Source organism: Diabrotica virgifera, chromosome 10, assembly GCF_917563875.1.
Source record: "Diabrotica virgifera virgifera chromosome 10, PGI_DIABVI_V3a".
Classification (NCBI taxonomy): domain Eukaryota; kingdom Metazoa; phylum Arthropoda; class Insecta; order Coleoptera; family Chrysomelidae; genus Diabrotica; species Diabrotica virgifera.
In genome coordinates, this window is record NC_065452.1 from 142,883,362 (window position 1) to 142,906,115 (window position 22,754).

Genomic DNA, 22,754 nt, shown 5'->3' on the forward strand with positions numbered 1-22,754 from the left:
ATCAGCTTTGTAATAAAATAATGACAAAAATCTCTTCAGGACCTTGAAGAAGTTGTTTGAAACTTGATTTGGTCACTTATTGAAATTCATAATAATAATTTTTAATCGAGTTATTAAGCCTTGATTTTTCGCAAATTTAGAGAAAAATGACAAGAAACCTTTTTTGCTCAGAATTACCCAATTATCTAAAAAAAATATTGCTCGAATGAAAAAATATTTTTGTGAATTTGTTTAAAAAAGATTGTTTAAACAATTTTTCGACCACGGCACCGCCTGGCACCCTGTGGATATGTTATAAGAACCTCTCTTTGAGTAAATTTGTGCAAAAAATCGAATCGGAATAATTTCGCTAGCGAGGGCGACGATACTGACCGGTCTAAATACTCGGTATCAAATTCAAAGAAATACCTACATAAACAACAAGGGGAAAACGACCCGTATCTGTTAACATCCGAAAAATATTGTTTTCGAATGAACCGAACGCAGACGTAACGTGTCTTATACGCTACGTTACGTGTCTTATACGCACAATATGAATGGTTCAATTTAAAAACCATTAAATTATATTTTTCGCAAACGAAACGCTACGTGACGAAAACGCGACGTGCATTATAATATGAGGCGACCTTTACACATTCTACTTTCGTTCAGAAGAAATACTCGGTTTTGTATAATTCGTATAGATATCTTAAGTGCGTGACTCACCAAATTGATTAGTTTAAATCGCTGTATTTGGTAAGCCTGCTTTTCTTTAGTAATATTATAAACAGTGACTCCAACCAATCATTTGTCTTTTTCCTTCGTTGTAAATTTTGTTAAAGAAAATGGTTAAATAGGTAATGTTTTCCCCGTCCAAAAGTTTAAGTAGCTCGGCAGGGACTTGATCTGGTCCAGCTGCTTTATGGTTTTTGGCTTGCTGAATAGCTTTTCTGACTTCCGATTTCAGTAAACTAGGACCTCTGTCTAACTGGTTGTCAGAGGTAGTACTCTCTAATTCTTTGCACTATTGTTCGTGATGACAAATTTTTCCGTCTGCGTTTTTAAATGCGTGAGCATTTTTCTGCTTTCTGATTCCGGATGTATAAGGTGATTCAGTTAAACGGTACGATTTGGCAACGCTGCTGACGATAAAATAGAGGAGCCGCGGGCTTGCGACGTAAACGTTGGGAATTTAGAGAGTGGGAAGTTTAGTTATTATGGAGAAGGGGTGAACAACGCGCATTTACTGTGAAAGCTTATTACAAAAATGTTGAAAGTCTTGTGCGTGTAGAAGGAGCGTTTCGTTTACACTACAATTTGCCACCCAGCGCTGCAGTTCCATCTAAAATGGCTATTAAGACTTGCGTTAGGAACTTTAAAATTAGTGGTTCAACATCACTGAAAAGAGGTAGCAGCGTCGAAACTGCTCGCACACCACAGAATATTGAAGCGGTGCGAAATTCATTACACGCGAGTACTCGAAGATCCCTGCGACGACGAAGCTTAAATCTGGGATTCAGTTATACCACTACGAGCAGAATTTTGCATAAAAATCTCCAGTATCATCCAAATTGTGCAAGCCCTTAACTTTATTGATTATCCAATTCTGATCGTAGTGGTATAGCTTAATCCCAGATTTAAGCTTCGTCGTACGTAGGGAGCTTCGAGGACTCGCGTGTAATGAATTTCGCACCGCTTCAATATTCTGTGGTGTGCGAGCAGTTCGGACACTGCCACCTCTCTTCTGTGTTGTTGGATCACTACTTTTAAAGTTCCTAACCCAAGTGTTAATAGCCATGTTAGACGGAACTGCAGCGCGGGGCGGCAAATTGTGGTGTAAACAAAACGCTCGTTGTACACGCACAAGACTTTCACCATTTTTGTAATAAGCTTTCACAGCAAATGCGCGTTGTACACACGACCACTTCTCCATGATAACTAAACTTCCCATTCTCTAGATTTCCAACGTTTACGTCGCAAGCCCACGGCTCGTCTATTTTATCGTCAGCAGCGTTGCCAAATTTTACCGTTTCACTGAACCACCGTGTATATTTAAGTTTCTTGTGAATGTTGAAACTACCCATGTTTTTTTAGGCCATCACTGCTAGCAAAATAAGTTCCATCAGCGACAATAAACGCGTTGCATAAAAGCACCAATTTAATTCAATGTACTTTTAAAACGCCTGTCGCCACGCGTTCTCTAATTCCCGGCGCCAGAATTTGAGAACGCGGCGACACAGTCTCTCCGACATTGATGCATAAAAGAGCACATATAAGACAATGACTGTAGAGAACGCCGCGTTTTTTGTCGCCAGCGACAGGCGACGAAAAACGCGTGCATAAAAGCGGCCTTAACTTTGACTTTCTCTTACAGAACCGGAAGTTAATGCCAAAGTTCGTGCTAAAGGAAATGGAGTCTCTGTATATAGAAGAACTTAAGTCATCTATAAACTTGCTGATGGCGAATTTGGAGTCACTACCAGTGTCGAAAGGATCGATGGATTCCAAATATGGCTTACAAAAACTTAAACGCTATAATCACAGGTTGCATAACCATAATAATCCGTATAATGTGAAGCATATTTTGATGAATTATGTTACTTCTTTTAGATCGCAAGGATCTTTAGCAAAGCTCGAAGGGGATTCCGCAGATAGTGATACACAGCTAACAAAACTAGATGTAGTGCTGACCTTTCAATTAGAGGTACGATCATTTTGAATATATACCTCTTCTAGTTTATATTTTCTAGATCATAGCTTCCTCCTAATCATCGTTTCATTGAAAAATGATGGCCCACTGTTTCTATCAGACTTCATACATATCACTCCATCCTCAATTATATACTGATTTTTATAAGTGTTAACACCTTTTATACCAGAGCTGAAGCCTTTCTTGATCTTCTTCTTTTCGCATCATAACCCTGAATGGGTATTAGGGTATTTGCCTGTCTAGCTATGTTCAGGTCTTTTTTGTGCGCTTCTAGTTTATATTATTGTCTTATGTTCATGGTTTCCAGGTTGTCTTCCACGTCGTCCAACCATCTCGTTCTTGGCCTTCCTTTTTTCGTCTTCCTTTCGGCTTCATTGCAATTTTTCTTTGCTGTTTTTCATCTTCTTGTCTTTGAACATTTCCCAATCATGAGAGTCTTTGACTTTTCACAAATCTTACAATATCATTCCCTTCATTCGATTCGTTAAACTCGTCTTTTCTCCTGATTCTCCATGTGCTGTCTTCCTGGGGTATTCCCATCTCGGCTCACTATAATCTTTAGTCCTTTATGATACCGCAGGTACATTTTAAAAACCTCCCAGGTCGGCTCGAAGATTAACAGGTAGGTATTAGTACCCCATTAGTAGGTATAATAATAATTATACCTAAATATAAAATAAGGATAAAGCCATGGAGAGATGTTTGAAACATATTGACTGTTTGGATATCTGCTACGCCACTGCTCATGTAGTCAAAAACTCACTTATGAAGTTGAAGGTACATTCACTAATGTCACTGTTGTTGCACTATGATTTACAAAGCACGACAAAATACTGAACGATGTTACATCTTTAAAGCCCAGTATAACTGAAATATTTAGTCAAAGAGGAAAATTGTTATTAGTGTGTGAACGTTATAAATTTAAAGAACAAAAACGAAAATTAGCTTCACGTGAAAGAAAGTGGAGATGTGTAAGGATAATTGCGAAACTTTCATCAAAACAATTGGAGAAAATAAGAATCGAATTACGACTAGTACCTATACCTAAACAATAATCATAATCATGATCCAGAATCAGAAAACCTATTAGAAAGACAAGTCTTAAGTCACGGGATAAAACGAAAGGCTGAAGATGACTTATTTGAAAAATCTTCCAAATTAATTAGAAAAGAACTAAATAATAAAGACAATAATTTAACCAATTGGACAACAAATGATTTACATTCTGCAAAAAAATCTGTATTATGCTCGTCGGATAGCAATATTTGATAGTAACAATTAATATACCATGAGCCGAGCTGGTATATTTTATATCGGGCAGTTTTAATCTTTGCGCCGACTTGGGACATTTTTAAAAGACCTTCCTGTTTCTTGGGCCGAGATAGGCACTGCCCGTCTTCCTCTTGCAACGGGATATACAGGGTGAGTCATGAGGAACTGTACATACTCCTAACTCGTATAGAGGCCCCTATGGGGAATAACAAATGACCATTAAAAAGTGTCTGCTCCCATTGTTTAATAATATACAGGGCGATTTTCGCATTTTGACAGAAATTTGTATTCGTTATAATTTTTGAACGGTCAGATCGATGTACCTCTTATTTTTTTTAATCGTTACACTATTACCACATAATCAACTGATTTATTCAAACTAGAAAAAAATCAGGCCCGGATTTAAAAAATTTGTTCGTTTGGGTCTTAGACAAAATTTCACCCTGTATACGCTTTTTGAAAACTCTAATATGAATTTTACAAATTAGACAAATAGGCAATTAAAATGGCATATTTATTTTTTCCCCACACTATTACTTAATTTTTTATTAAAAAATCAAATTTGACTATGCATAAAAAGTTTGGCAAAGTTTTTGCATAGATTTAAAAAAATTAACTTTTTTTACAAAAATTAATTAACAAAAACAACGTTTTTCTTAAAATTAAAAGTTTTACCATTTTTTTTTTCTATAACACGTCTAGATCTAAAACTCCCCATAACCCTTCTTTTGGACTCTATAGTTTAACATAGACGTGATCAAATAGATAAATTTTAAATTTTTTCACTTAATTTTTGGTAGACCGACTTATTGGCCAACAGATACAAACAAAATACCGGACTTAATTGATTTATTTGTTATTAAAAATATTTCATCCAACTATGTAGATATTAATGAAGGCTGGGATATGAATTCAGATCATTCACCCATAATACTCACTGTGAGTGACACGATTATCAGAAAGGATTGCAACCCAATACTAACAAATAAACTAACAGACTGGGAAAGTTTTAAATCAATCCTTGAAGATAGAATTGAACTAGCAGTACCATTAAAAAAACCTGAACAACTAGATGAGGAAGTTGAGTTGCTTGTACAAAATATACAAAAATCAGCATGGGAAAGTACTCCTACTATAAGATCAAACGACAAAGGAAACAACTATCCGAAAGAAATTAAAAAGTTAATTAAAGAGAAAAGAAAACTTAGAAGGAAGTGGCAACAAACCAGAGCACCCCAAGATAAAACAAATTTAAACAATGCTAGTCAAAAACTTAAAAGAGAGATTCAAAATATAAAAAATGAGTCAATCAGTTATTACCTGAGAGAGTTGACGGATAATAGTAGCACAGAGTACTCTCTATGGAAAGCTACAAAAAGGCTAAAAAGACCAGTAACCCATTCTCCACCCATTAAACTAGAAGATGGTAGCTGGGCTAGAAGTAATGAGCAAAAGGCAGAGAGATTTGCCACATATTTAGAAAATATATTTAAACCGCATGATGACCAAAATAATGATCAAATATCGATAGAGCCTAATCAGACAGAGGAGAGAATCAGACCAACATCCCCGAAGGAAGTAGCTGATGAAATAAAAAACAATATAAATCCTAAGAAGGCACCAGGATATGATCTAATTACTGGAGAATTACTAAAAAACCTGCCTCGTAAAGCCATAGTCAAATTGACCAACATCATCAATGCTGCATTTAGATTGAGATATGTTCCAAATTTATGGAAAATAGCTGAGGTTATAATGATACCAAAACCAGGAAAATCACCAAATGAAGTGTCTTCATATAGACCATTATCACTTTTACCAGTGATGTCGAAGCTTTTTGAGAAACTTCTGCTAAAAAGAATAAAACCAATAATAGAAGAGAAAAAAATGATTCCAAACCACCAATTTGGCTTCAGAAATAAACATTCTACGATTGATCAGGTACACAGAATGACTAACATAATTGAGAAATCATTAGAAGAAAAGAAAGTCTGTTCTACAATCTTTTTAGACGTAGCTAAGGCCTTCGACAAAGTTTGGCATGAAGGTTTAGTCTACAAACTCAAAATTCTTATGCCTAAACAATATTCAGAAATTTTACAATCATATATATCTGACAGATATTTCAGAATTAAGCAAGAAGACGTGTACACTGATCTAAAAGAAATCAGAGCAGGAGTCTCTCAAGGAAGCGTATAAGGTCCTGTTCTCTACCTGTTATACACATACGATATACCTGAAATGGAAAATGATACTATAGCCACATTTGCAGATGACACCGCTATCTTAGCAGTAGGTGATACCAGCGAAGAAGCAGCAGAAAAATTACAGTCGGCAATCAATAAAATACACAACTGGACTAAAAAATGGAAAATCAAATTAAATGAATCTAAATCTATTCATGTCAATTTTACAAATAAAAAAATCGAAAACATTTCAATTAGAATAAATGATGCCCAAATACCATATGCATCTTCTGCAAAATATTTAGGTATCACACTTGATGCAAGGCTTCGCTGGAAAGTCCACATTAAAAAGAAAAGGGAAGAATTAGGTATCCGTTACAAAAAAAATGTATTGGCTGATGGGAAGAAACTCTGCATTGTCCACATATAACAAAATACTTTTATACAAACAAATACTTAGACCAGTATGGATGTATGGTTGCCAACTCTGGGGCTGTGCCAATTCAAGTAATATTCAGATTATCCAGAGATTCCAGAATAAAGTATTACGGAACATCGTTGATGCTCCTTGGTATATCCGAAATGTCGACCTCCACAAGGATCTTGAGATGGAAGATGTAGACAAAGTTATCCAGAAGATGGCAGGTAGTCACGAACAACGGCTCCATAGTCATGTAAACATCGAGGCCATCCAGCTCCTCGATAATACTGGGCTAGAAAGAAGACTCAAACGAAGAAAACCATTTGAGTTAGTGTAAAGTGTTAGTGTAAAAGCAGAGCATAGTGTTGTATTGTGTGTTAGTTGTTTTAAAATTTCATACTTGTTAATAAAAATAAGAGGACACCATAGGGTTAAGATCTTAGATTATGTATCATGTAGTAATATAAGTTAAAGAAGAACTGATAATTGGTCAACTGATGACCAGATTTCAGTAGTCTAAACACAGCTTGTGTTTAATAAAATAAAAAAAAAACTTAATTTTTGCGATTTAACTTTGCAATTCACGAATCTGCACCTTTTACTTTTAAAACTTCATAACTTTTACGAGAAGAAGACTGAAAGTCTACAACAATTTTCATAGTCTTCACAATGGTAAGAGATATGTGCTGTAAAAATTTCAGAAAAAAAATATTAAAATGGAACAGTTGGAGTTAGGTTAAAATTCCGATTTTGACAAATTTGATTTTTTAATAAAAAATTAAGTAATCGTGTGGGGAAAAATAAATATGCCATTTTAATTGCCTATTTGTCTAATTTGTAAAATTCATATTAGAGTTTTCAAAAAGCATATACAGGATGAAATTTTTTCTAAGACCAAAAAGAACTAATTTTTTAAATCCGGGCCTGATTTTTTTCTAGTTTGAATAAATCAGTTGATTGCCAAATTTGCCTGATTGATGCAGTTCTGAAGGCAAAACTCTGCTTTTCTGCATGAACAATATCCTGTATAGATTTCCATGTTTCACAAGTTACCACAGTTTTAAAATTGATACCGAAACAAGATTGGAAGAGATTAGAATCTATTTGTTTTTTAAATTCAACTTCATCGGATAGGCTTTTCATTTTCTTTTTTTTTTTGTAAACCAATTACGATTACATATTGTTCTTTTGGTCTTTCAACCTTTAATTCAATGCTTAAAACTTTAAACAAAACAAACACAGGAGCATACGAAGCGTACATAAACATAACCTAAACTAAACATAGACCTTGATTTAGATTAGACTAATAATAAGCAACTACCGGCTACAGAACAAGTCACCGGTACCGGCTGCCTATCCACTACCAAAAATAAATATGCCATTTTAATTGCCTATTTGTCTAATTTGTAATATTCATATGTATTAGACTTTTCAAAAAGCGTATACAGGGTGAAATTATTTCTAAGACCCAAACGAACTAATTTTTTAAAGCCGGACCTGATTTTTTTCTAGTTTGAATAAATCAGTTGATTAGGTGGTAATAGTGTAACGATTGACCAAAATAAGAGACAAATTGACCGTTCAAAAATTATGACGAACACAAATTTTGGTCAAAATGCGAAACTCGCCCTGTATATTATTAAACAATGGGAGCAGACACTTTTTAATGGTCATTTGTTATTCTCCATAGGAGCCTCTATACGAGGTAGGAGTATGTATAGTTCCTCATGACTCACCCTGCTTATTTTTCTCAGTATCTTTCTGTCGAATGTCCTGAGTTGGGCTTCATCTTTTTCGGCATTACCCAGGTTTCACAACCATTGGTTACTGCGGGTCTACTCAATGTTCTGTAGATAGTCATTTTGGTCCTTTTGTCTAAAATAATTTCGATGTCACCAATCTTTTATTAGCATAGTTTATACGATTCCCACCGAAAATACGTTTCGCTACTTACGGAATTCTTCTGATTGCTTTCTGCGTCCAGATATGTGAAGGATCCACATCCAGTTCAATAGTATTGCGGTATTATTTTCATTGTCAGGTATTCTTTTGGCGATCATGTACTTTGTTTCTGTTTCGTTTATTTTAAGCCCTCTTTTTCGTGCTTTAGGATCAATTTCCTTGGACACTTCAATTAGTCGTGGCTTGCTTCTACGAATGATAGCAACACCATCTGCATATGCAGTATTTTGTACTGTTTTGGTATTTATATGGCCGGTTACATTGGTTTTTCTGATAACTGTCTCAAGATCTAGGTTGAACTGCACGTTGATTGTGCTTCTCCCTGTCTCATTCCCATGTTGATGTCAAACAGGGGACTCAGTTCTCCATCTATTCTAACGTGCTGACATTAGCTACCTAAGTCTGTTGCTCATCTTCTTGAAATGAAGATGTGTTCAATTTGATTGGCTTCGTTAGTTCCTAGTATTTTCCTCGTTCCTTTATGAATATCTTTTCTCTGGAAGTTAGTACGGATCTGCATAATTATTTACTGCTGTGAGTTGTGCAACCCTAACAACCCTGCCCTAGCAACCCTCCATTTTGACAGGTTGCAGTATGTAAACTATGTTTCCCAAATATATTTAAACCCCCCCCCCCCAAACGTTGGGTTTGAGGAGTGATTGTCTCTGAGGATTATCTTAACGGGGGTACCCCTTGGGCTAAATAGGTTATCCTCTTCTCATATTCTTATTCTTTTTCTATAAAGTAAATTGTAGATAGGTTACTTTTGGTATAACGACGAACTCTTGAATTTTTGGCCAAAATGTATTTTTTATATTGTCATATTTTTATAGCCTTTTATTCTGCATACATTAGCATTAAAATACCTCTTTATCTTCTTCTTCTTTCTAGCATGATCGATCATGCTAGTAGGCTACTGCCTGTTCATTAGTGTTCATTGCCATTAAGTCTTCCCCGGACGATGAGGTCCAGCACTCTCGCCATCGTTTTAGTGGTCTACCCTGTGGTCTTTTGATCGATTTGAACGAATCTGCTGTCCTCCATTCTCTTTATATGTATGTTCCAATATCTTCTTCTCTGTCTGACCCACCTTCCTATGTCCTGTACTCCACAGTTTTGTCTGATGTCTTCACTTCTTATTCTGGCATGTAGAGTTTTGCCTTGTATACTTCTTAGTGTTCTCATTTCAACTGTTCTCATCATTTGTAACGTTCTATTTGTGTCTGGTCTTGTTTCTACCGCATATGTTATAATAGGTCTTATTGTTGTTTTATATATTTTGACTTTGCTTTAAGTATATAGATATTTGTTCTTCCATCCGATTTCTTTCAGGTATCCCGAGATTCTAGCTGCTTTCATTGTTTGTTCTCTGACCTCTTTTGAGAGATTTCCATAGCTTGTTATTTCCGCTCCAAGATATTTGAAGTGATTCACCTGTTGAAGTGATTCACCTGTTCAACAGTTTTGGAGTCAATTTCTAATTTGCATCTTATCGGTTCTTTGGAAATTACTAGGCAGTTAGTCTTCTCGGTGTTGATGAAGATATTTAGTTCGTTAGCTTTAGTATTAAATGCATGCAGTAGCCTTTTGAGATTGTCTTCAGAATCGGCGATAAGGACAGCATCGTCAGCGTAGCAAACGACTCTAAAGAATGTGTTACCAATCTTAAATCCATCTGTTCTGGGAAGGTTTTCTATTAGTTTGTCCAGTATTAAATTAAATATGAAAGGGCTCAGTGAATCAGATTCCTGTGTTTATAACTATGTCTTCTGTTGTCAAATGTCCTACTCTTATTTTTGTTTTACATCGTTTGTTAATATCGTTTATAGTCGGTTCGCTAAACTCTGTTCCATAGTTTTGGAGTCAATTTCTAATTTGCATCTTATCGGTTCTTTGGAAATTACTAGGCAGTTAGTCTTCTCGGTGTTGAAGATATTTAGTTCGTTAGCTTTAGTATTAAATGCATGCAGTAGCCTTTTGAGATTGTCTTCAGAATCGGCGATAAGGACAGCATCGTCAGCGTAGCAAACGACTCTAAAGAATGTATAGAGGAAATAAAAATAAATAAAATAAAAATAAATAAAAAAAAATAAATAATGTGTTTGTGTAACGTGTAATGTGGCCGTTTTTCTGTTTTTGCTGTTTGGGGTTGTACGGAGGATATCCAACCAAAAGTTATTTTCACAAGATGCAAATGTTAACACCTCAATTTTGTAGCGGTACTTTTTTAACAATTGACCATTAGCTCCGATTATGACATTTATGTCGAAAGCGCTCAGCTAAAGAAATAAACTATTTACACACTTTGATATACTACATTTTTTATTTCCTCTATTCATTCAAGTGTGTACAAACTTATCAGTCTTTCAACTATTTTTTTTTCTAAAGAATGTGTTACCAATCTTAAATCCATCTGTTCTGGGAAGGTTTTCTATTAGTTTGTCCAGTATTAAATTAAATATGAAAGGGCTCAGTGAATCACCTTGACGGATTCCTGTGTTTATAACTATGTCTTCTGTTGTCAAATGTCCTACTCTTATTTTTGTTTTACATCGTTTGTTAATATCGTTTATAGTCGGTTCGCTAAACTCAGACACATCTGGCTAGTGATTTTAGTAAGTAATTTTGCCAATTTTGTAAAATTGGCAAAAAATAGTTACTAAATAGTTAATAATTACTAAATAGGTAGTAATTTTGTCAATTTTGGCAAAATTGGCAAAAAACAAAAAAATTACAGACTAAAATCACTAGCCAGTTGTGTCTGAGTTTAGCGAACCGACTATACTAGGTTAATTAGCCTGTGGTTTAGCCCTTTTTCTCCCATTATTTCTAACACGCCCTTTAATCGTACTCTGTCAAAAGCCTTGGTCATATCGACGAAACACATATATGCAGGTTTATTAAATTCTATTGATTTTTCCGCTATCTGTCTGATAACAAATAATATTGCATAAATGGTGGATCTATTAAAATATCTATTATTAAAATATCTATGTATTGATATAGGTAATAGTAATGGAAGTGAGAGGGTTAAAGTCTTTAGCAACAAATCGTATAGTATACTGCACCATGGAAGTGGAAAACGGCGAAAAATTGCAAACCGACCAAGCGGAAGCATCTAAACCCATGTGGGATACCCAAGGAGACTTTTGTACCACTCACCCTCTACCCATAGTTAAAGTAAAATTATATACTGAAAACCCTGGTATGTTAGCACTAGAAGACAAAGAGCTGGGAAAAGTTATACTGAAGCCAACTCCACTTTCATCAAAGGTAAAATCATACAATATTTTAATAAAAACAAATGACACCTTGAAAATATCTACAACTTATATGGTGTAGTTGATATGAAGTAAGCCAAGATTTAAATAATTTTAATAAAACACATTTCTATATTTTGCTGCTTAATACTGCACTACTGTTATGCGTTTTCAACACACAACTGTGTCTCAATTTCTCAACACACTGTGTAATAAAACAGTCGCTATATTATATTATGCAACGAGCATTTAATGACGGTCATTATGATGCGAGTATGATGGATACGACACGAGCCGCGAATCTGCAAGTGTCGTATAGAATCCGAGCATCATAATGACAATTTTAGGAACTCATAGCTTTTAACTTTTTAGTGTTAAATACTCAGTTTTTTATATGGTAAGTAACCTATCTTCCTTTTAACTGCTCTAGGTGCTGTAAGCAAAGGAATTTAATTCAAAAGCTTACATTTTTCTACCCTTTCCTACTAATATACTGTATTATTTATGTTATACTGTACATACATCTTTCTCTTTGACAGATCTACATATATCTATTTCATTATGAAAAATACATATCTAATAAGATGCTGCGGCATTGTTCTTGTGAAGAGATTTAAGCATAAAGACATTTAATCATTAATTTTTTTGACTTGATTGCATTTACAGTTGAGTCGGGGAATCTTTACCAGTGCGTCATCATTTAAAGCTTACGAAATAAGTCGATGATAAGTCGGAAATTGAAATTTAGTAAACGCAACAGCAAGTTACTTACTGTCACTTGCTGTTGCGTTTAGTAAATTTCAATTTACTTCCGACTTCCGACTTATCATCTTATCATCGACTTATTTCGTATGCTTTAAATGATGACTCACGAGTAAAGATTCCCGGACTCAACTGTATACTTCAAATTACACATAGATTACACATTGACCATCACCATGCTTATTGCTTTCCTCCCAGATAACCATCCTCATTTTTCCAATATGAATTTGTTGTCCCTCTTTTTTAACTGCCCAACATTCAGTGTCCTACATCAAAAAGGGTTTTAGGGTAGTCTTATAGATCATAGTCCATACTTTCATGGTATGATTCATTACTTGTCCCAGCTATTGTAACTTTCTTATTTTTATCGTGTTTATTATTTCGTATTATTTGCCTATTTCTCGTTTTCCTGTGTCCATGCCATTCTAAGCATCCTTCTGTCACTCATTTTCACGAACGCATTTCTTCCTATTTCTATCCTGGTCCGTATTTCTGTTGTTTGATCATTATTTTCTGAAATACAGGTTCCCCGATATTTGTATTTATGAACAGTTTTTATCAGATATCTCCAAAAAGTATGTTTGTTTGTATATTTTGTTATTACCATATATTCAGTCCTTTTTATGTTTTCTTAGTCCATTTCTTGGGTTTTGTATTCTTCTTCGATCATATCTCTGATTATTCTTTTATATATCCTACTCACCGTACTCGTTACTGATAGCCCTCGGTAGTTATTGCAGTCTAATTTGTTACCTTTTTTATGTATCGAGGTAATGAAAGCTGTTTTCCATTCCTCTGGGATGCTTTCTCCATTGACGTATTTTGTGAATATGTATGCAAGAGATCTAACCAATTTCTGCGTTCCATTTTTTATCAATTCTGCTGATATTCCGCCGGGACCGGGGATTTCCCATTTTTAAGCTGTTTTACTGTCAGATACTTATACTTCTTCAATAATGCATCACTTTACCTATGTGTAGATTCAAATAGTAATGGAAACATAATACATTTCTGCCTAACTCGTCTCGTGATTTCAATTTCTGAACTGAGTTTGTTATCTATTACAATTTGTGCTCTTTAGTTCCAGTAAAGGTCTGTTATTCACCCCTGTGATGTATCAAACACGTTATAAAAACGTGCGTGTTATCCTCCATTTACGTTAAATTCTACAAATTGATGTGATGTATGACAAATAACGTTTCTCAAAAACGTTATGTGGTAACGTAACAGGTTCATTTTAACGGGACCTGTTTAACCTCTTGTTATAAAATAACGTGTAGTATAAAGAATAAATAAATATAAAAAATGGACAATTCATTCCAGAATTTTGTCAGATTATAAACGTCGGGTTATTAAAATAATTAGATGATGCTATTAGAAGGTTTGTTAGTGTTTGAAAGTTATTTTTTAGAAATAGTGTATTATTTTTTAATGTTATGTTATTTGTAAACAAAAACATTTTATTCATATAAATGAAGAAAACATACAGACCATAAGAGACCAGTTTGGCCAGATTGGGTAAATCCATTTGAATGTTCGTTTTGTAGTTTTTCAATCTTTGAAACAATACGACAAACAAAAATTAAATAAACTGCACAATAGAAAGAACACCTCACGGACCGAGGGCTGGGAATTTCAAATAACATCTTGGTTTTGGTGCCAGGGCCAGGCCAGATGTGCAAGTGCGATGAACAAGATGCTTACTTCGCCGCACGCTGCATGTTTATGTCTGTCTTTCTCTAACGTATTCAATTTCGGTATACTGTTATTCTTGTCGCGCAAGACGATACATACTTTTAAGTTTTGAAAATAACATGCTGGATAACGTGCACGAAGTGATACATCACATCTCACATCTAATTTTTGGCAACACGTTATACAGGCTGTTATAATCAAACGTTATGTTAACATAACGTGTACACGTTATTTATAACGGGTTTGTTACATCACAGGGCTGATTATTTCTTAAATCCCTTTTGTATTTTTGTTTTTAGAATTTGAACTAATTTTTCATGTCTTACTTTATCAAATGATTGATCAAAATAAACGTAACAAACATGCACATCTACATCCATATCCATGTATCTTTGAGCTATCACATTAGAAGAAATAACGCCTCTCTGGTTCCTAGTCCGTTTCTGAACCTAAACTGATTCCTTCTTACAGTGTCTTTAAGAATAATCTGAGAACATAACCTATTAATTAGTCTAGGCGCCAAATAGAGGTCACCGTTTCCTTTTCAATTCTGATGGACAAACGCAACGGTTTCTTATGGATTTTTGGCTGCTGATTACGAATTTCGAGGGTGGATTTCGATCCGAGTGGTCAAAAAATTGTTATAAACAATTTAATTGTTTATATATTGTTTATAAGGCTCTGGCTCATAAATTAAAGGAGATAAAAAAGAATGCTTCAAATAAAATTTGTTCGCTAATAAAAAACGAAGAAAAAATCGTTTACTAAACTTAAATCCAACGATAAGAACTCAAGATATTGTAAAATTATCATAACTTGGCTTCTATGCATGCAAATGAGCCTTAGAAGGTCTCATTTTAAAGCATAATTAATAGGCTTCCACACAGGGTTTGTTAAATTACTTGATCTTCATTTGTTTTAAAGTTATACTCATTTGAATAATAATTTTCTTAAAAAAATTGTACATTAATTTGTTTATAAGGATTTCAAGCAAATTTAAGCTATAAACATTTATACTTTAATTAACAATAATGATAGAAGAACTCAAAAAGAAAATTTTAAGCTTACGAAAATATTTGTAAGTTTATTTTTGGCCAAGATATCCATATTTTAATAGTGCGCTCTGAGGCGCAACATCGGCTCACCGCGTAAAGGTTCACGCGCTAACTTCTCGATGCAAATTATAATTTCTATGGTAGGGGAGAAAAGTATGCTAAATGTGCAGTCACTCGAGCGCTTTGGGGACCTATTGGGTTGTGAAGAGTAGGTTCTAAAACCAAAAAAAGTTAAGTAAAGTTTTCCATTTTAGTGGGCGCTTGCCATTTTTTAATTTAATTTTCCATTTCCAACAATCGTTTTTTCCGATTATAGCGCCATCTATCCATAGTTCAAAAAAATGTTTCGAATAAAAGTTGCTTATTTTTACGTAAAGAATCCAAATCTGGGATAAAAATTTGGGGCTCCTATTTAAGATTTTAAAGTAACCCCCCACCTCACCTCCGTGGGGGGTCGCGTTTGGTACCATTCGATAGATTTATCAAAAATATTGATTAAGTGTATTTTGCAGTTTTTCGATCTAATGTTCATTTTGCGAAATATCGCGGGATTTGTATTTAAAATTTTAAATTTACCCCCACCCCTCTCCGTAGGGTGTCATGTTTGTACCATTCGATAGATTTTTGAAAAATATTGAACACGTATTTTTTAGTTTTTCGATCTAACGTTCATTTCGCGAATTATTCGCTTTTTTTTGTGAAACTTTTTAACTCACCTATTTCCTTACGCCCCGCTCAAATCGTCAGATTTTTTAAATATATACTCTTTTGCATGTACTTAACTTACCTTATCTTAATCTGACAATTTCAAGTATTTTTAAGGATAGATTTTTTTTTCGGGCCCCCCTTAACGAACTTCCTTGTGTTAAGAGCTAATATATGGTAGAGGTACATCTGCAGGGCACCAGGTTTCTCCCCATATGATAATCTGACGCGCTCGAGTAACTGCAAAAATCCCCGTTTGGGCTCCCCTACCATATGTATATATACGTTATCTTAATTTTTTATTTTTAAAGATCCCAATAAAATTGTATCTCTTATAATTAAATCATCATACTGTACCTCGTATCACCTTTCATTCTATTTACTTTGTCTTCTATTTTTTGTACTAAAGAGAAAAAAACATTAAAGACTACTATTTTAGAAATATGTAGAACTAAAAAGTAAGTTGATATTATTTCTTAATACTATTTTTATAAACTTATTGTTTCATGCATCTGAATCGAGATATCCAGGGAATCTCAGCTTTTTTACATCTGCATAAGTTCTTAGAGCAATTTTTACAGTTACATGGTGAGTACATACTAAGTCTGTTCTTGTAGGCAGGAAAACTAAACTTTCTGGGGCTTCAGAGTCTAATTATACAGTGTGTCAATTTTAAAACTTACAATGGCTATATCTCACGAACAAAAGCTGAAAACGAAAAATACTTGAAACCGTTTCTAGGATAGTAAGGGGGAACTAAAATGACATGAAAGAGAACTCACCCCCATCAACCCCCTAGGCCCCACCCACCACAACCAAAAAAGTTTAAATTGCAAACCCCTACTTGTGATACATCATTGAAAAGGCTATAAAAAATGCTATCCAATGGTATAAATAATAATTATACAGGGTGAAGTAATAATTGTGAAACTTTGGCTTAAATGAAAAATTTAATGAGGTTTTGTTGAACTTCAAATTTGATAAAAATGTCAATTAAGTAAATGTTCAAAGTGGGTTCCGTTGTTTTGTAAACAATACCTAATAAAGTCTATTTTCAAATTCTGCACGAAATTTGACAAATGTTTTTCTAGTAATAGGGCGACATGCTTGAGTAATCATTTCTGGCAATTTCCCAAGTGACGCAAGTTAGTTTTATAAACAACTGATTTAAGGCAAAAATGGCAAATTAAGTTTTAATTAAAAAAAAGGTACGAGCGGACACTTACCATTTAAAATAATAGTCCGGGAGATAGCATTACAAATACAAAAGTCATAGTAAGCCAGCTGATATTAACACCCTGTATAATTATTATTTATACCATTGGATAGTACTTTTTATAATAGGATAGTATATTACTTTGTTCTATGGGGTTACCCTAAATCAGTTGTTTATAAAACTTAACTTGCTTCACTTGGGGAATTCCGAGAAAGAATTACTCAAGCATGTCGCCCTATTACTTGAACATTTGCTAAATTTCGTGCAGAATTTGAAAATAGGCTGTATTATTGTTTACCAAACAACGGAATTCACATTAAATATTTACTTAATTGACATTTTTAATAAATTTGTAATTCTACAAAACCTTATTAAATTTTTCATTTAAGCCAAAGTTTTACAGTTATTGCTTCACCCTGTATAATTATTATTTATACCATCGAATAGCATTTTTTATAGCCTTTTCAATGATGTATCACAAGTAGGGGTTTGCAATTTAAACTTTTTTGGTTGTGATGGGTGGGGCCTAGGGGGTTGATGGGGGTGAGTTCTCTTTCATGTCATTTTAGTTCCCCCTTACTATCCTAGAAACGGTTTCAAGCATTTTTCGATATCAGCTTTTGTTCGTGAGATATAGCCATTGTAAGTTTTAAAATTGACACACTGTATAATATATGATATAGATATAATCTATATCATATAGATATCCAGTGGATAGTGGTTAGTATCCATATAAAGTGGATCTAGTTCTTTTGCAGCATCATCAAGGCACGTCAATTGTGTGTATGCCACCACAACATAAATGCTCGTTTTATATGCAATGATGATGTCGCAAAATAACTCGATCCATTTTGATATGGATGTCACATATTGGCTCATTTACATGCGTAAAAGCCGAGTTACGATCGATAAAGCGTCGAAAAATACTTGACTGTCAGGCAATGTTGCGCCTCATAGCGCGAAATTAAAATATCGATATCTTGACCAAAAATAAACTTACGAACATTTTCTTAAGCTCAAATTATTCCTTTTGAGTTCTACTATCATTATCGTTAATTAAAGTATAAATGTTTACAGCTCAAATTTACTTGAAACCCTTATAAACAAATTAACGTACAATTTTTTTAAGAAAATTATAACTTCAAACGGGTATAACTTAAAAAAAAATGAAGATAAAATATCTTAACAAACTTTGTTTGGAAGCCTGTTACTGAAGCTTTAAAATGATACCTTCCAAGGCTCATTTGCATGTGTAGAAGCAGAGTTACGATCAATAAAGCTTCGAAAAATACTTATTTTGCAATTTGCAATCTGCATTATGCACTAATTTTACAATATCTTTAGTTATAATTGTTTGATTTAAGTTTAATAAACGTTTTTTTCTTCGTTTTTTTTAGCGAACAAATTTTATTTGAAACATTCTTTTTATCTCTTTTAATTTTTGAGCTAGAGCATTATAAACAATTAAATTATTTATAACAATTTTTTGACCAACTCGGATCGAAATCCACCCTCGAAATTCGTAATCAGCAGCCAAAAATCCATAAGAAACCGTTGAGTTTGTCCATCAGAATTGAAAAGGACACGGTGACCCCTCTGGCGCCTAGACTAAATGATATTGTTCTGTATTCACAGCATTCTATAGCGTTTGTATTTTTAGGCATATCGCAAAAAATAAAGTTTTTATTTAAAAATGAATCTAATTCAATCAGAGAGTGCTGCAAGCACCTCTACCGGTTTCGAAACTTATTAGTCTCTCATCAGGAGGCACATATGCTGCTCTCTCTGATCCAACCAAAACAAACCCCAGCGTGCAGTCCCGGATTGCAACGAACGAAATGGCATAGATGCCCTAGCGGCAACTGCTAGCAAAAAGACTAAGTTTTCACTCTAATGGCATATAAAACAACATAATGACATTCTACATCCCACCAGAATGAAAACAATGAGAACCTTCTCTGGTTACACCTCCGAGGCTTCTAAAATTTGCAAGCCATATTTACTGAATACAAAGAATTTACTTTTCTTTGAACAATTTTTGTAAATAAATTGATGTTATTTAAATGTAGGTATTACTTAGACTCTGTAGAGTGTGTACTATTTTGTACTTGTTTGTTTGTTCACAAAATAATTGATGTCTCTGTAATCATTATCTCTTCTTCTTTTGCATCTTTGTGAAAAATTCATCAGCATTATATAGCACCACAAAAATTATCTGTTAAATGTTCTCAATCCTTCCTTCTCTATCTACATCGCTGCATTTATTTTTCTTTATTCTTCTTTTACGGCTTTTATTAACTTTTTTTTCATCTTATTTTTCATAAACAATAAATGTTCAGCGCCGCGCCGCTCACGTGTGCAATGTGTGCGGCGCACACAGGCGCCAGCAATTAAGGGGCGACACTAGAGTTTTCACAAAAATTTTAGGCGGTTAAATAACACTTACCCATTTTTTTTCAGCTTCTACCAAACGTTGGGATATCATAAAACAACACTTTGCAAGTCTGGCTTTAAGCATTTATCTAATATACGCTGGTTCAGCAGAGCAGAATTGATGCTTTAAAGCCATTATACCAAATTTTCTCAGAAATTTGTTATGCTTTATGTGATATAACACATTCGGATAAAGATCGTGATTCAAAATATCAATCTATGTGTAGGAGATAAAATATCAACATTTACATTCATATGCTCAGTTGCTCAGTCTACATACCTATGGTATAAAGTTCTGATGAAAGTTGCAATTTTATAATAAAAAACAATGAATATGCAGCTGGCCTTAAATGCTTTACAAGAGATAAAACAATTGTTGCTCGAGTTTCGGACAGATAGCAAATTTAATGATGTTATTACTACAGCAAATGAAACTGCACAGAAACTGGATGTGGAGCTCAGACATCAACCAACCACACAGTTACGGCTTCGAAAAAAAGCTGACAGTTCGATTACAAATATAAAGACGAACCGATTTTGGATCCTAAAATGTCATTCACAGTTAATTTCTTTTATTGTGTTGTCGAGCAAGCATTAATGTCAGTAAATGAAAGATTTTCATATTGGAAAATCATGTTAATTTTTTCAAATTTTTACATAATTTGAACGACAGTACAGAAAACTCACAATAAAACTTTTGTGTAGAAATTTGGAAAAAAAACTGAGATATAATGATCATCTAGATCTAGAGGGAGACAATTTGTTTAAAGAAATATATGAATTATACAGTTTCAGCCTTTATTAGACTGTGAAACTTTGAAGGACAAAAACTATCTTACAACCGAAAATAGTTAAAAAAGAGTAATTCTAAAACAAATTCAAATTACAGGACAGGGTGAATTTTAGTGACCATCGACTTAGCCGGTGGGATCCAATAGACGCCGGATGCTGCGTACGGCGTGTATTGGAGACCACCGCATTAAAATAATTAAATAATGATGGCACGCATGTGTTTCATGTATTCGGTGTGTTCACTTTTAACTCTGAGGTTTGCAGTCTGACTCCGACTCCAGTAAATGTTTCTAAATATTTTCAGATTTTGGTTGTTAATTCCTATCCTGCTTCTTTTAGTATTTACATTATTTTGGCGTGCTGTGCCCGATCAAACGCTATCTCGTAATCAACCAGACATGCGTATATGTCGCAATTGACGTCTCTGCATCTCTGGCATGATACTTGAATTAACTTAAGTTTACCCAAATTTAACAATAGCTCTTCGCATTTTGTCCATATCTGTTGCCACTGCTGGACGATCTCTTTCTAAACTGAAACTTATAAAATATTATTTAAAATCGACCATCAGTCAAGAGCGGTTGACAAATTTATCTATCATTCCTACAGAGTAGTCAATATTAGATGATATTCACCATGTTTAAAAATATTTTCCGAACTGAAGGCGCGAAAAGTGAATTTTTTCTGAAATAGATATTTATTTTCATGTTTACCTGTATCTTTAGTTTTTTATGTTGATACGCCAAAGATTTATTTTTACTTAATTATTTTAACTTCGTTTCTTTTCCTGTTGCATGTATGAGAATTTTTAGTTATTTTTGTTTGGTTACAATAAATAATTGTTCATTAAAAAAAATGCGTATTTTTGGGCGTCGTTAAATGTTTTGCACACAGGCGCTAACACGTGCTGGCGCGGCACTGGTCGTACTCGCATTTGCTGTCACGAGACGCAAGTCCTTTAATGTGTTTTATTAATGGCCCAATCTTTTTAACAAATTAGTTACGTAGGTTATTGGACTATCGTCTTAAACATGAATGACATTATCTTAGGAGGAGTAAGTATTTCAATTGAACAAAAGCATCGATTTATTTGATAACTTTTTCTACCTATAGCTGTTCGTCTTTAAATAGTAAATATGAGCTTATTAAGAATCGACAGTTTTTTCACTTAAAATAATCTGAAATTCAATGCCTTTGACTTTGATATTGAATATTTCGACAACAGTCACGTTCAATAAAATACGAGGATCATTCGTGAAAAAGGTTCCCAATTTCGCTGAGAAAGGGTGCGACGTACTGGGAGAAATCTGGCAATACTGCTTTACACATCAACTTTCCGTCTCTCTTATCCACTTTCGCCTTACTGCATTACTCAGTGTCGGCATAGCAGCCTCCGAATATGGGAGTCCCGATCTGTTACCGCCAATGCGAAATTCATGCTGTGATACGTTTTTTAAATGCAAAATGGATTTCACCTATTGACATTCAGTGTCAGTTAATCGAAGTTTATGGGTAAAAGTGCATATCCGTCCAACATGTTTGCAAATGGTCGGACCGGAAGGCCTTTAGATTCATCGTGATCAAGAAACACAAAACTTTACGAAAACCTCCAAAAAAATAAAGAAAGGATGAAAAGTTGGGAATAGGCAGTTGAAATTGTCTATTATTATATAAGAAAAGTTTACAATTCTACATCCCCTCCATTTTTCAAAAATGGAGGGGAATACCCCCTTCTCGTGGGTGAAAATATACATTCAAAATAGTCCGGAATTGGATAAAATGACTAATTCTAAGCTACTTTTCTTCTATAGAGTTTTTTCACTAAGTCAATAATTTTCGAGTTATTTTCGCGTGAATACGTTCATTTTTAACAAAAAAAAAACATGCTTTTAAACGGTTTTTCGCAAATAACTGAAAAAGTATGTATTTTATCAAAAAAATATTCTTAGCGAAAATATAGCTTATAAAAAAGTGAAACAAATGCAGTATTTAAAAAGTCTGTTGATCCAGTTGAAGCAGAGTTGTAGCTAATGAGAAGTAGGTTCTTCTTCGTCAAATTTCAAATAGAATATTTCAACTTGAAATAACAAAAAAACGAAGCACTTTTTGGGGAAAACTCATTACAACTTTTTTAAAATGTTTAAAAAAGGTTTATTTTTGTTTTTTAAAAAACTTTTGACATTAAAAGTAAGTGAGTTACGGTCAAAATATTGTTGGCCGCTTTTATTTTTTGGTAAAAAAATCGCAAAAATCACCCCCTAATTAGTAGCCAAAAAAAAAAATTAATCGTTACCGCCTCACAAGTT

At 34.1% G+C, this 22,754-nt stretch overlaps 1 protein-coding gene across 7 annotated transcripts in view; it reads left to right on the forward strand.

The window, feature by feature from the left end:
* LOC114334073 (calcium-dependent secretion activator) overlaps positions 1–22,754 on the forward strand; it is a 303,401-nt gene that overhangs the window by 144,152 nt on the left and 136,495 nt on the right. For 6 of the 7 annotated variants that reach the window (XM_050641429.1, XM_050641434.1, XM_050641431.1 and 3 more), the window contains exons 8-9: positions 2,354–2,683; positions 11,537–11,803. In XM_050641429.1, the coding sequence (XP_050497386.1) occupies positions 2,354–2,683; positions 11,537–11,803 (597 nt within the window). The remainder of the gene's footprint in view (positions 1–2,353; positions 2,684–11,536; positions 11,804–22,754) is intronic. The other variant, XM_050641433.1, reaches the window with a different exon arrangement.